Genomic DNA, 16,014 nt, shown 5'->3' on the forward strand with positions numbered 1-16,014 from the left:
TAGATTTCATGGAAGTTGGACAACAGATAACATGTGCTGGGAATAGTGAGCAGAGCAGAAGTAAAATTGCAACCGTAGCTCAAGATGAAACTTTAGAACGTCTAGAGTTTTAGGGTAAGGAGTCTGGCCTTGCAGATTTTTGAGAAAAGAAGTAGAATGATGGAAACATTGTTTTAGGGAGATTAATTTGGTAGCAGTATATAGGCTGACAGAATGGAAATGAAGCTGGAGGGTCTAAAACAGTATCAGTAGGAATGGTTACAAGAAGCAGAACTTGGTGGCTGTTTTTTTTTTTTAATGTTGGTGACTTGGAAACCAATGGTAATATTAACAAATAGAGAAGGTAAGAGGAGAAAAATAAGTTCTGTTTTAGGGACTATGTTAAGTGCTTAGGATGCAAAGATAAATATCCTTCAAGGAACATACATTTTATGGGATGAAACAATGTATACAATACGCATAGATACAAAATAAATAGAAGGCAGTTTGAAAGGAGTTAGGAGTCCAAATCTGGCCTCAGATAACTATGACCCTAGGCAAGTCACTTAACCTTTATCTGCCTCAATTTCCCCATCTATAAAATGGGGATATTAATTGCACCTACCTCCTAGAGTGATTGTGAGGATTGAAAAGAGATATTTATAAAGTACTTTGCAACCAAATGCTTTATAATGCTATTATTAGTATCTCATTTGATTGGTACAAGTAATCCTATCTCCAGTCAGAATGAAATTAGCATGAAATTAGACCATAGTCTTTTGGGAAATTTTAGAAATGTATTCTCCAGGCAAGAAATGGAAAGTGGACAGTTACAGTATGTGGGCAGCCTCCTGGCGGTTGACAAGCTATACCTCCCTTGGTTAATCTTGCTGTAGGAAGAATAACGAACTCAATATTACCATTGCTACTAGGAAGGATATAATTTACCACCTGTAGCTTCATTCACGAACCTTTTCATTGCCTCTAGCCCAGGGGGAACTGCAGCCTTGAGGCCACATGTGGACCTCTAGGTCCCCAAGTGCAGCCCTTTGACCGAATCCAAACTTCACAGAACAAATCCTTTCATTAAGGATGAAGTTTGGATTCAGTCAAAGGGTCACACTTGAGGACCTAGAGGGCCACATGTGGCCTTGAGGCTACAGGTTCCCCATCCCTGGCCCCCCTACACCAAAGCTCCTTTGCCTGACCACTATTCCCTATTGTGTGTTATGTCCACCTAGTAGAATGTAAAATCCTTGGAGCTGGAGGCCTGTCTCACTTTAGTATTTGTATCTCCAGACCTTTGCACACAATCCATGGTTACTGGACACTTTGGCGGAGTTATCTATTTTTTCGTGTTTATATGTCATCACATATCTTGCATACTGATTATACTGAGTCCCAACCCAAATATATTGGTGTATTGATTCTCTTATTGTCACTATTTTGTCACAAGCAGAGATTTCATCCAGGGTTGGGAAGGAAGAGACCAGGCCCTGGTAGAGAGCTGGACAGATAAGCCTTTGGTGATCTGTGAAATGAAATTTAAAGATGGTATGGATCAGTCATTTATTTAGTGACTCTTGTGTGTCAGGCACTCTGCTGAGAATACAAAGATAAAAAGAAAAAAGAATATTATTGAGTGGGATAGAGAAAATGTGTGCATAAATGTGCATATGTGTTTATACATACTATATATATATTATACAAAATAAATAGAGAGTAAACAAAATTAAGCCAAGGTAGTTAAGTCAATTTAGGAAAGGGAAAGCCTTAGTAGCTGGGAAAGAATCAGATGTTGTTTGAGTTGCATCTTGAAGCCCAGAGGGAGTCTGTGAGGTAGAGGGGAAGAAGGGAGGACATTGCCAACATAAAGGAGGGCCACTGCCCTCTGTACTTAAGGAAAAGAATAACCTTTGTAGTTATGTGCACGGCGGATACAAGTAGGGAAAGACTTGAGGTAATGGAAACAATGAGTAGGATATTACAGTAGTCCTGGAAGAGAACAGTGTGATAAGAGGTGAACTAAGGCGGCTGTTAGATTAGAGACAATGAATGGTTGCAAGAGATATTGTAGATGTAGAAGCATCAAGATTTGGCAGCTGATTGGGCTTGTGTAGTTAGGGAGTGAGAAATTGATGATGTCACTGATATTATGAACCTGGGAGACTGGGAGGATGGTGGTACCCTAGTAAGAAACAGAAAAGTTCAGCAGAAAGGAGTTTTATGGAAAAAGAGAATACAGTCCATTATGGACATGCTGAGTATGAGATGCTTAATAGATATCCAGTTTAAAAAGTCTGGGTAATTGATAATGCAAGACTAGTACTTAGGAAAGAGACAAGAGGTGAGTATACAGATCTGTGAGTCATAGATATAGAGGTGATAATTAAACCTATGTGAACTGATCCTTACCCTGAACTCTTTCCACCAAGTGCTGACATTATGGAGAAGACAGAAGGAGAAGATAGAGTTCAGGACACAGTATGTATGATGAGCCACCAAAGGAAACTGAGAAAGCAGTTAGACAGGTAGGCGAAGAATCAGGAGACAGCAGTGCTTTGAAAACTCAAAGAAGGAGAGAGTATTCAAGAGGACAGGGTGTGGTTGACAGGGCCAAGTAAATCAGAAAAGTCAAGAAGGATGAGGATTGAGAAAAGACCATCACATTTGACTTTTAAGAAATAGTTGTTCATTCTGAAGAGGACACTTTCAATTGAGTGATATCAGAAGCCAGACTGTGGCAGGCTGAGGAGTGAGTGAGAGGAAAGGAAGTGAATTCAAGGTGGTATAAATCACCTATTTCCAAATAATAATAGAAAACTAAAGCTGTGGCTGTGATGTCTCATGTATTCTTTCACATTTTGATATTTTTAAAAAGAAAGAGAAAAAGAATTTCGAGACCAAAATAAGAAGACTGTAATTTCTGATGTATTATGAAATCATTACACAACATGGCAGAAATTTAATCAGAGCAGCAAAGCATTTATCTTTGTCTGTCTTAAGGAAATACTTGGGCAGTTCCATGATTATGGCAGTTGCTGTTCTAGTAATTGCTCTTTTGAATTATGTTTTAATCTAAATGTGATTTCAATGATAAATATCACTGTTATTTTTCCCACTCTTCCCCTTAAAGACTCATATAGATATATATATGTATATATGTATATATATTCATACAAAGATACATACACACATATGGCTGGATAGATAAACAGAGAGACATTAGAATAAGGAGAGCAGCAACTTTTTGATGGTACTGTACAAGGTATAGCAATTGTGTATTATGTGCTTATTAACCAGAGAGGATTGGTTTCCCATTATAAGTTTCTAGAGGCCAAGAGTTTTTTCTTTGAATTTACTTTAAATTATAATCATGTGCACAATAAAGAAGTTTTATGGAGTATTTTGAGTATGCTCAAATGCCTATTACAAAATGTACAATGAAAATTAATAGGTCCAATTACTGATAGAATGGTTTAAAATCATTATAATGATTGCAGCTTTAGAACAGTAGACTTTTATGTATATTTATCTGTGAAATATGTACATTCTCTATCATGTTCAAATTATACTACTTCCAAGATGAATCACCAAGGGAACCTTCACTTTTTTGAATGAATAAAAAGTTTGTGATTTTTAGCAGATTATGCACACCAGTGACAACATTCATTTTCAAAGTTGTGTGAATCTATATTCCAAAACCAGTATAAATATTTTTACTGTTTAGCACTAGTTCTTTACCTGAGGGAAATTTTCAACTCAGAAAGTTATATAATAATATTTTAGCTCTCAGGAACCCTTGGGGAATGAGCCATTTTAGGAAATCATGCTTTCCAAATAGTTAGTACTTTATCTTACAGGTGCCAGTATCAGGGGTATGTTGTAGCCTGCTTGTACAGGCTGGAGAAAGCCAATTGTTAAATCTTCAGTGTGAGCATTTACATTTTGGAAATCAGGGCTTGATTTGCTTTGATTGCCTAGATTTAAGACAGTGATGGAGAAAATGTTAATAATGCAGATTAAATTTAAAATTATACTTTTCAAAAAGTCCGTTGTTAATCATATCTGCACAGTCTTAGGTATCACCCACAATCTTCAGTACTAAAAGCTGATGGATTCAGATGATGCTAGCCATGTAGTGGTAATATTATAAATTTTTCTTTGCTTTTCTATTTATGCTCAGCTTATTAGGACTAACTGGTTAGCCAAAGTCATTAGCTGGAGTCTAGGCTTTGACCAATAAATCAAGTAATCAGTAAGCATTTATTAAGTGTTGGCTCTCTGCTGGACACCATACTAAGCCCTGGGGATACAGAGAATAAACAACAAACAACAAAAAGTTCCTTCCCTGATATTCTAGTGGGGTCGACAAAAATATAATTCAAGATATGCCAGAGAAATGCAGAATAGTTACAGAGTAACCTCAGAAGGGATGGCTCTAGCGGGTGCAGAAAGGGGACAGGAAAGACCTCCCACAGTCAGTTGAATTTGAGCTGAGTCTTATAAGAAGCCAAGGATTTTAAGAGTTAGAGATGGAAGGAAGAGCATTCCAGATAGAAGAACTAGCCAGTGCAGAGGCGTGGAAATGGGAGATAGAGTATTATGTTGGAGGAACAGCAAATAGGCCAGTACGACTGGATTGTAGAGAGCATGGAGGGAAACAGAATGTAAGATCAGAAAAACAGGACACGTATTAGACATGTAAAGGGAAAGAAATTACAAGATTTGGCAACTCATTAGATATGTGAAGTAAGAGAAAGTAGTTGATAAAATTGAGATTACAAACTTGGGTCACTAGAAAGGTATAAGGAAATTTTGAAGAGAGGAGAATTGGGGGAGAACTATAATGAGTTTTCTTTTAGACATATCAAGTTTGACATACTTACAAAATGTATATAGGCCTTGGGTTCAAGGGGAAGAAGAGGGCTGGTTAAATAAACCTAGAAATCATCTGCATTGAAAAGATACTGAAATCCCATGGGAGCTAATGAGATCACCAAATAACAAAATATAAAGAGAAATGAGAAGGGGTCTAAGAGCAGAGCCTTAAGAGACCCCTACAGTTAGTGTGTATGTGCATGAAGATACAGTCAAATAGTTGAGAAGAGTTGTTCAGACAAGTAGGGAGAAAACCAGGAGAGATCAGTATCAAAAAAAAAGTTCAAAAAGGAGAAAGTATCTGGAAAGAGAAAATAGTTAATCATGTCAAATGCTGCAAAGAAGTCAAAAAGGATGAGAACTGAAAAGAGGTCATTCGATATGGCATTTAAGAGATCATTGTCAATTTTGGGGAGAGCAGTTTCAGTTGAATGATGAGGCTGAAGAAGATTGCAAAAGGTTTAGAACAGAGTGGGGAAAGAAATAATGGAAGTGTAGATTGTAGATGACGTTTTTTTTTTTTTTTAAAGGAAATTAGTTAAGGGGAAGAGGATATAGGATGAAAGTTGATTGACATGGTAGCATCTAATGATGGTGTTTTAAGGATAGGACACTCATTAATTGGTAAAATATGTAAGTCCCCATTGTGGGCACAGCCCTGTGATAGTTAAATTTAGAATTGCTTTTTCATAATGACAGAACTAGTTGGGATTCTTTAGAATTTTTGAAGCCTAGAGTGAGAAAGGACTGAGTCAAACCCAAAGCTTTAGTTCTGGCCATAGTACGTGGCCCACCCAAACCCAATTAAAATGTATTGGGAAATAAATAACAAAATAAGTAAAAATACAATAGAACATAAATGATATCAGTAGATGTTTTTCTAAATCAGTTTGCTGCCCACAGGAATTCTCATGTAGGGTTCTTTTTGAGTTTAATCCCATTAACAAAGGTCAGTTCCCTGACTGGCCTTTTAAAAATAGTCTAAATCTATGGCTCCCTAAACTGTGTGCTACAGTACCCAGGATATTTTAAATTTTCTAGGGAAACACTGCAAACTCATTACTAAGTCCTAAAATTCAGTAAATCCTAATTTGTGATCCTGTTTGTGATATCATATATTTGTGAACATATGGGGCAGCGCTAGGTGACAGAGTGAATAGAGGGCCTTGCCTGGAGTCAGGAAGATTCATCTTCCTTGAGTTCAAATCTGGCCTCAGACACTTACTAGCTATATTATTCTGGCGAAGTCACTGATTTGCCTTGGTTTCCTCATATGTCAGATGAGCTAAAGAAGAAATAGGCAAACCATTTCAGCACCTTTACTGGTTTGGTTTGGTTTGGTTTGGTTGTTGTCTTTTGTTCTCAAACAGGACCAAAATGGCATCACCATGATAAAGTGAAGTTTCCATGTGTACAACTATGACTGATCAGACCAATATGAGCTGGGAATGCTCTGCCACAGATTGAGCACAGATAGTCCATGTGAACATTTGGGGTGATGACTCCAAATTTGCACATCCTACATTTACTTTGTGCTGTTTCAATTCTGCTTTGCTTATAGAGCACATCACCTTTTCTGATGTGGGCATGCTATGCTGTGAGCAGTCCTGTGCCAGTGTCTCCCATGTAACACAATCAAATCCAAAGTTCTTGAGAGAGACCTTGAGAGTGTCCTAGTATCGCTTCCTCTGACCACCATGTGGTTGCCTGCCCCATGTGAGTTCTCCATAAAATAGTCTTTTTGGCAAGCATACATTTTGCATTTGAACAACGTGGCCAGCCCATCAGAGTTGCACTTTCTTAAGCATAGTTCGAATGCTTGGCAGGTTAGTTTGAGCAAGAACCTCAGTGTCTGGTACCTTATCCTGCCAGGTGATCTTCAAAGTCTTCTTAAAACAGTTCAAATGGAAGTGATACAGGTTCCTGGCATGGTGCTGGTAGACTATCCATGTTTTGCAGGCATACAGCAATGAGATCAGCACAATGGCTCTGCACACCTTCAGTGTGATAATACCTCTTCTCTCCCAAACTTTTCTTTAGAGTCTCCCAAACACTGAATTAGCTCTGGCAATATGTGTGTCAACCTCATTGTCAATGTATACATCCCTGAAAAGTACATTACCAAAGTAAGTGAACTTATCCACAGCATTCAAAACTTCTCCATTTGTTGTAACAAATGGTTTCATGTATGGAAAGTGTGGTGGTGGCTGATGGAACACCTGTATTTTCTTGGTGTTAATTATTAGGCCAAAATTATCACAGGCAGCAGAGAATTGATCCATACTTTGTTGCATCTCAGCTTCAGAGGCTGCGTTGAGTGTGCAATCATCTGCAAACAGAAAATCATGCACCAACACTCCCTCCACTTTGGACTTGGCTTGTAGCCTTTTCTAATTGAAGAATTTACCATCAATACTGTAGCTGACCTTGATGCCGTATTCATCCTCATTGAAAGCATTTGACAATATGACAACATGGGGTATAGGGTGTGTTCAGGGAGGATCAGTACTTTGGTGTGATGGCTGCCGAGTCCTTATCAGGGCTCTTTCCACCTTTGGTGTCCACCTGTTCCACCCAACTCTCACCTGTGACTCCCAAAAGCTGCAGCATACTCAGCAGCCACAACCTGGTAAACTGTTTCAGCAGAGAGGTCAAACCAGGTTGAGGGCACCCAAGGGGTCTCAAACTCACTAGTGAGTTAGGGGAGTGTCTACTCCAAGCATGTGAAGACTTTCCCTGGTGGAATGGGCAGATGAGAACAATTTTGTTTCAGTGACCATGAAGGCATCTGAAGCAAGCGATGTGGAGCTCTTAGAGCTTGGTTAGACACCAAAATATGCCAACGTCATCCACTGCATCCTGAGCCATCACCAGTTGTCTTGACTCTGTCCTGCCACTGGACTATGATGACTCTGGAGGAGAGGGTAAGGCTGATGACTTCATGCAACTCTGCCTCATTTAAAACCAATTTACATATGAATTAAAAGACATCACCCATTCCATTTTACTATTATACCTCAAAGTCCTGTGGCAACAGGGAAGTGATGAAGCAGCAGGTGCAGATGCACGGGGAGCTATAGTCACAACCCTGCATACAGGCAGTGCAAGCCATAGGGTCTTTTCTCACTGGAAACAGCAGTGGGACTCAGCAGCCCCCTGGGTGTCTGAGCAGCCTTTTAAGGATTACACTGCTCACCTCCTGGTGTGAGGAAAGGGCCTAGAAAAGGTGCCCTAAATATTTTCTGCTTACGCAACTCTGACCTGATTACCACGGCAGGCAGAGAATCCCACTCTGCGATCGAAACACAAAAAAATGTACAAAAACATCTGCCAAGATAATTCCACTCACCATCGGCAGATGGAAAGTGTGCACACTTATAGACAACACAAAATCCAGTAGACCTGAATGACGAAATGCTCTTGTTGCAAGTACCTTTGCTAAGAATACCCCAAATGGGGTCATGAAGCATTGGATATGACTGAAAAACAACTGAACAGCATGTTTGTGAAGCTAGGTTTTCAGCAATTGTTGTGATAAAAAGCAAGTGACAAGTAAAAATCAGTGTGAAACAGGAAATGAAAGTTGCATTATCTAATCTTATGCCAAGGTTTGAGAATTGTCTAGTGCCCAATACATGTTTTGGGGCAAATAAGTAGCATAGCATATCATCTTAGACCTGGAATCTGGAAAACAGTAGTTCAAATCTGGCCTCAGATACTAGCTATGTGACCCATAGTAAGTCACTTAACTTCTGTCTACCTCAGTTTCCCACCTGTAAAAGAAGGATAACCAGAAAATCCACTTAAGGAGGGAGCCTGGCTCAAATGTCTGTCTCATCACCATTGTCTTCCTACCCCTTCAGCTTCCTTTTGTATGTTGTTTTCCTGTTAGATGGTAAGCTCTTTGAGGACAGGGACTTTCATTCTTTTCCCCCCTCATATTCTTAGCACATAGCAGGAACTTATTAATGTTTTTTGACTGACTGAGTAATAGCACCTACCTTCCAAGGTTATTGTGAGAATAAAATGATATATTTTTAAAGTGTTTTGTAAACCTTAATTCACTGTATAAGTGCTGTCATTGTTATCTCATTAATAATTGCTATTATTTAAGAATGAAATTAATATATTACTTTTTCCATTTATGTGTATCATCTTTTCAAATGGCTATTAAATTATTAGGATATAAATATTTTATTATGTTATTTGGACTTGTTAAGTATTTATTTTGGCTTAGGGACAACCATAAAAAAATTACTGAGATACTAAGCTCAACTTGAACCAAGGGAGTACGGGAAATTCTAGTATAGATCCTGATCTCATTTCTGGTGTCATCTTGCTTAAAGATAGGGCAAGGAAATGATCTAGATAATTTCAAGGTCCTTTTCTTTTTCTTTAAAAATTTTAAAAAATATTTTATTTTTTTCCCAATTACGTGTAAAAATAGTTTTTAGCATTTATTTCTTAAAAATTTGAGTTTCAGATTTTCTCTATCCCTTCTTGCCCCCCCCCATTGAGAAGGCAACAAATGTGACGTAGGTTATGCACGTGCAGTCACACCAAATATTTCCAAATTATCCATGTTGTGAAAGGAAACACAGACCAAAAAAATGTAAAGTTTAAAATGCATGCTTAGATTTGCCTTCAGACTCCATCAGTTCTTTCTCTGGAGGTAGTAGCAATTTTCATCATAAGTCCTTTACACTTATAGAAAGCACTTAATAAATAGCATTTCTTTCCTTCATTTTTTCTTTCATTCATTCTTTTTCCTTACGTTCCTTTACTTATCCGGATGATAGACACCAAAATATGTTTGACTGTGTTAGAGCACTTTTTAATATGGCTTACTTAATCATTAAATCTGGCTCTGAAATTTGGGGGTTGTTTCTTAAATTTAAAGCAGATTCTTCTGCTGCCTTAATCTGTGCATCTCTAGGAGACCAACATGAGTTTTTCACCAATGAAAGAGAGCATACTTATTTGGCTCATATACCATTTTCTGCATATGGTGTTTTCCTAAGCTTGCCTAGGGATATGCTTAGTGTTTAGGTTAATTTGCTATAAAACTTGAGTATTTAATCCCATAAACTTAATAACATGAAATGATATGCATTAAAAACAAATCTTATTGGAACCAAGCACTTTAAAGCATTTTTTATTTTAGAATAGGGTTAGAAGAAGCCTGCAGTCACATTTAGAAGTGATATTGTTTGCGAGGGAGTGCTAATTAGCTAAATAATAAGACTTGTTCTTTCACATGAACTATCTCATTCCACCATGAGGGAAATGCTACTTGAACATAATTGCTACTGTGGTTTTTGGCTAATTTTCTGCATTATTGTTTTGGATCAGACCTGAGACTTCATTGGTAATACCTACTGAGGAAACCAACTCTCCCAAAGCCAATCAACACCAGCTCTGCATCTTAGAGAAGCCTAGAGAGTTGTCTGGGGGCTGGGACTGACAATGTGGGAGCAGGTCAAGTGACTTGCCCAGGTTCATACAGCCAGTATGTGCTTGTAGCAATACTTGAAGGCAGGTCTTTCTATCTCTGAGGTCTACTATCTTTACCACACTATACCAGATAGTTAAAGTAAGTCAACCCTATCTCTTTCCTTTGACAGGAATTCAGACATCATTAATGGAAAGTAGAATATGCATTTTTGACAGAGGATAAATCCTGAGTCTCACCTATAAGAATTCCTTGTTAAACTGCCTTGTGTTAAGGGACTTTTGACCTGTTTAGGGATGAGAAAGGACTAACTGATACATCTCATACCCAATCTATTCTGAATTTCTTTTTTACATTCACCATATACATTTAATATACACTTTGATGCTATGACAAGAACTACTTGGTAATTTAAAATAAAAACAAATTATTATTTGAAATGATTTCCCAGATTGTCTTGTTATGGTGTTAAATTTAAAATCCCTTTGAGGAAAGAAGTTGAAAAGTGTTTTAGTGGTTGTTACCTACATGTTTAAAGCAGAATATAATAAACCTTTCTTCTTTTTTATGGTTAACACTTTCTCCTTGCACTTTGAAAACAGGAATTTTAATTAAAATATATGCTTTGTTGACTTTAGCACTTGATTCATTTTCTTTTTTAAATACGTTTAAATTTTAGGAAAGATAGGAAGTACATAGAACGATGCTGGAAAGATGTCACCGTTGGAGACTTTATTCGTCTTTCCTGTAATGAGATCATTCCTGCAGATATAATCTTGCTGTTTTCCACTGATCCAGATGGAATCTGTCACATTGAGACTTCTGGTCTTGATGGAGAAAGCAATTTAAAACAGAGGGAGGTGGTTCGAGGATATGCAGAGCAGGTAAAGTGATGTATTCCTGGTGGGTAACTTGTTAATTCACAGTACCTGGCATCTTTCAGCCTCAGGATAAATTAATCAGTTCTTGCAATGTATATAATAACAGGCTTATTATTGCTTCCTGAAAGCTGGAGAAATGAGTTCTAAACGTTTAAGAACTTTTTGGAGTTGGATACAGGCAAATGCCCATTCACACTGTGGGGGAGATAACATGGCATAGGGCTAAGGAAAAAAAGCCAGATTTCATGTTCTCATAGGTTTAAACCTGGAAGGGACCTCAGAGGCCATGGAGTCCAGCCCTCTCCATTCATTTTACTTATGAGAAAACTGAGGCACTGAGAAATTAAGTGACTTGCTCAGAGACACAAAGCTATTGAGTATCTGATGTATGTTTTAGATACAGGTCTTCCTGACTCTAGGTCCAGAGCCCCATGCACAGAAGACCTTGGCTCAAATACTGTCTCTTGCTTTAGTACCTTGTGACCTCGAACAAATTGCTTGGTCTTCCTGATATTCAGGTTCTTTATCTGGAAAGTGAGAGGTTTGTATACCTTTCCAACTCCAAATCTGTGATTTGGTGATGCTAATGGATGTGTTCCTAAAAAATTGGATGCAAGTGGAATCATATCTGAAGTGTATCTCAAGTGCTGAACTAAAGCAACTCTACAGTGAGCCCTTTCAGAAATCTAAGTAATAACTAACACCTACTGGCTATGTGGCAAATAAATCCCTCAACCTCTCAGTTCTCCCATGAAATTCTCTAAGACTTTAAGTTACAGATCAGTCGCTGCTTGGCATCAGTGAGAGGATTTTCCATATCATGAGTTAGTGGCCTGTCAGTGTAATCACATCAGGACCACACCCCTTCCACCCCACTCCTATAATATCTCACCTTTTTATGTTGCTTTCAAAGCATTCAAAGCTCTTTGTTCACAACAATCCTGTGAGGTAAGTAGTACAAATATTATTATCCTCAGTTTACAGATGAGCTTCCTGACATTGTGAAAGATAAAAGACATGAGCGTAAGAGTCAAAATTTGAATTCAACCTAAAATCCCCCTGTGTTCTTTCCATTACATATGTACAGCTAGTAAGCACCCGAGATGAGATTTGAACCCAAGACTCTAAGGCCCCATACTCTTTTCATTAGGCATACATACTGCCTTCTTTTACAATGCAAATAATTATCTTCTAATTTTTCTGTTAAAACAAACTTTGAATGTTTGGGATAGCTAGTAGGTGAGGCCAGATTTGAACTTGGAACTTCCTAACTCTGGGACCAATGCTATAATCCCTGGGTTACCTAACTGCCTGCATTGAAATATATATATTCAACAAAATATTTAATAATAATAATATTAATAGCTACCATTTATATAGTGTTACGAATAGCTTTATATGTGCTATCTCAGTCTGATCCTTACAACAGCCCTGGTGTTGGTGCTACTATATTCCCATCTTGCAGGTGAGACAACTGAGGCTCAGAGAGGTTAGATGACTTGCCCAGGGTCATATAACTAGAAAATATCTGAGGCAGAATATGACCTCAGATCTTCCGGACTCCAAGTCCAAATAAAAAAGTGGGCTAGAAATTGAACTTGGTACTTCACAAATGGGATACTACCTAGCTGCCTTCTGTGTGTCTCAGAGCACTGTGCCGGAGACTAGGTGAGAATCCAAGTTTAGATAAAGCTTACCAGCCTGAAATTATGACACATATTATCACAGAGTAATTGGTAAGAGAGGTGGAAAAAAAAAGTGGCATGTGAGAGCCAAAGAGGGAGAAACATCATTACCAATTACTAATGCATGGGGAAGAGTAAAAGTAAAGGAGAAGCAGGGATAGATGCCTTAAGAAGGTAGTATTTGGGGATTTAAAATATAGATATAGATATAGATATAGATATAGATATAGATATAAATTCAACAGATGGGAAAAATAGCATTTCAGGCATAGGAAATCACCTAAGCAAAAACTTGAAGGTAGGAAAATGGAGAAGAATGGTGAGTGTTCCAAATTGAATAGGGCATAGAGTGCATAGAGGGCAGTTGTATTGGGTAAGACTAGAAATGAATCAATAAATCAATAAGCATTTATTAAACACCAACTATTTGCCTGGCACTGTGCTGTGCTAAGAAAGGGAGGATGGCATCAGAGCATGAAAGCCCTTGGGGAAATCCAGGATGGTCAGCTTTGTCCTTAATGATTCCCCAGGCTACTGGGTGAATGTGATAACTGATTTTAAACTGTTTTAAACCAGAACTGGTTTTTGTTTTGTTTTGGGAATTTAGGACTCTGAAGTTGATCCTGAGAAGTTTTCTAGTCGGATAGAATGTGAAAGTCCTAATAATGACCTCAACAGGTTTCGAGGGTTTCTGTAAGTAATTCTGGGTTTATTTTTATCGGGGGTAAGGGAGAGACTGGAGGAACTTGGATTTATCTGTTTATCTGTTGTCATGGAAAAGAGCTAGTATGGCATGGACCAGAGCTGATCTTGAAGCAACAAAGACCTGGATTCAAGTTTTACCTCTCACATCTGGCTTGTGATCCTAGGCAAATGGCGCATCTCTCAGTGCTTCAGGCCTGTAATGCCAAACTCAAAATGGAAACAAAGTCACTAAAATGTACATAGGGATCCCTGCAGACTTATATTGACTTAGCCACAAACTAACAATTGTATTTCTGTTTATTTTGTTAAACATTTTGCAATTTCATTTTAATCTGGTTCAAGTCACACCGAAGTGTGGTGGAATGTTTGACACCTCTATGCTCTGGGCAACTTTCTAAGGCTATAAGACACAAAAGAACTACAGATCTGCATTGGTAAAGGGAGTTTCTTCACCCAGCAGTTCCCTTTGTCAAGGAAATGAGAACTTCATTTCACCCAATCCTTTTAAAAAAGAGAGAGAAACGTTTATTTCAAAGAATAACTGAAAGCTGTGTCATTAATATAAGGATATAGAACTCTGGACAAATAGACATGTCTCCTCTCCACTCATGGAGCCAGTAGCTAAGTTCATCCCCTCATCACTTCTCACCTGGACTATTGCAGCATCCTCTCCTCTACCTTTCTAAGCTTATGGCACATGATTCCATCTTAAATACTCTTCCTTTCTGTGTCCTTATCTATGTATATATCATGGTGTAGAATCAAATTTCCGTAAGGGAAATTATTTTATCTTTGTCTTTGAATCTCAGAATCTGGCACTGTGCCTTGCACAAAGTAAATATTTATACATGCTCTTTAAATTGAACACACATACATATTTGAAATATAAATTGAAAACATATATATATGCACACACGTGTGTATAGAATATTTGTGTATATTTTTGGAGTGTGTATATGTGTATGTACATATATACATATATATTTTATGTTTATATATGTATGTATGTATATGTGTGTGTATGTATATCTCACAAACGTATACCCCCCCACACACTTATCTGTCATGTCTCTAAATTGTGAGGCTAAATTGGCAGATCTGTGTATTATTTCTTTTCCTTTTGATATTGAATTTTTTCAGGAGGGGGTCTGAGTTTACTCTGTGTATGATAGAAGATGCGATTAATAAGATCGATGTTCTTTTTTTTCTCAATGTACATCAGCAACAATGGCTATATTCTTTTATCTCCTGAGTAGGTCTTTTTTTGAAACTCCATTTTGAATTCTGAAGCTAAACATGATTTTATAGGAACTTAAATATATTTGTAAATGTGACCTTTTATCCTGATTATGAATTATGAATAATTTTACATTCATAGAATTTTAGAGCTTGATGAATAAAATTTAGAAATTCTTCAACTGATATTTTTTTCATATTTTATCTGTGCATTATTAGAAGTATGCTAATAATGAATAGCAGAAATTGTGGAGAGCCTTGACCCACCATTTTTCCAAGGAAAGCAAGTAACCCTGATTTGGGGGAAACAAGTGGATAAATAATTCTTTCCAGGTCCTTTACTATGCATTAAAAAAAAAATAAGTCAAAGCCTAGTTGGAACCTACTATTGGAATATCATTTTAAATTCCATTGCTATTTAAAAGCAATTCATGTGTTATACTTCTTATAGAGAACATCCAAGCAAGGAACGCATTGGTCTCAGTAAAGAAAATTTATTACTTAGAGGATGCACCATTAGAAATACAGAGGCTGTTGTTGGCATTGTGGTTTATGCAGGTTGGTTAAACTTTTTGTTCCTTATAATTGTCTTACATGTTATAAAAAAAAATGCTATTTTAAATTTGCTTTTTTGGTTAAAAGTGCAATTGTTCATATATCATTCCACCAAACAGAAGGATACATTCTGTGTAATTGTGATCATTGGCTGGTCTTTTTCTAGGTGAGTTTGGAAGGAGCAAAATTAAGTTTTTTTCTTGTTTTGTTTTGGTTTTTTTGCTTTTACCTGCCAGATCTTGATGAAAGAGTATTTTCTGAGTTCAATAGCTATTACTTGATTTGTATCTCCCTACAAGGAACAGTGAAATATCTTCTTTTATCTACCCAGGTCACGAAACTAAAGCAATGTTGAACAATAGTGGGCCTCGTTACAAGCGTAGTAAGTTAGAGAGAAGAGCAAACACTGATGTCTTATGGTGTGTCCTGCTTCTTATCTCAATGTGTTTTACTGGTGCATTAGGTAAGTCGATATAGTTCTCTCTAGTTACGTTTAGCAACTTTTCTCCATAATTTTAAATTACAATTATGTCTAGAAATGATCATCTTCAAGGAAGTGTTATAAATAAGCATGTTTACAATGTGCTATTTGAGAATTCTTGATATTTTTGCATTAGTGGAATAATCGTCCATTGGAATA

General features: G+C 37.4%; 1 protein-coding gene across 2 annotated transcripts in view; it reads left to right on the plus strand.

The window, feature by feature from the left end:
* The window catches only part of ATP10D (ATPase phospholipid transporting 10D (putative)), a 119,285-nt gene that overhangs the window by 57,699 nt on the left and 45,572 nt on the right, over nt 1-16,014 (plus strand). For both annotated transcript variants that reach the window (XM_072620687.1, XM_072620688.1), the window contains exons 4-7: nt 10,992-11,196; nt 13,486-13,571; nt 15,271-15,377; nt 15,706-15,837. In XM_072620687.1, coding sequence (XP_072476788.1) covers nt 10,992-11,196; nt 13,486-13,571; nt 15,271-15,377; nt 15,706-15,837 — 530 coding nt within the window. The remainder of the gene's footprint in view (nt 1-10,991; nt 11,197-13,485; nt 13,572-15,270; nt 15,378-15,705; nt 15,838-16,014) is intronic.

This window comes from Notamacropus eugenii, chromosome 6 (assembly GCF_028372415.1).
Source record: "Notamacropus eugenii isolate mMacEug1 chromosome 6, mMacEug1.pri_v2, whole genome shotgun sequence".
Classification (NCBI taxonomy): Eukaryota; Metazoa; Chordata; class Mammalia; order Diprotodontia; family Macropodidae; genus Notamacropus; species Notamacropus eugenii.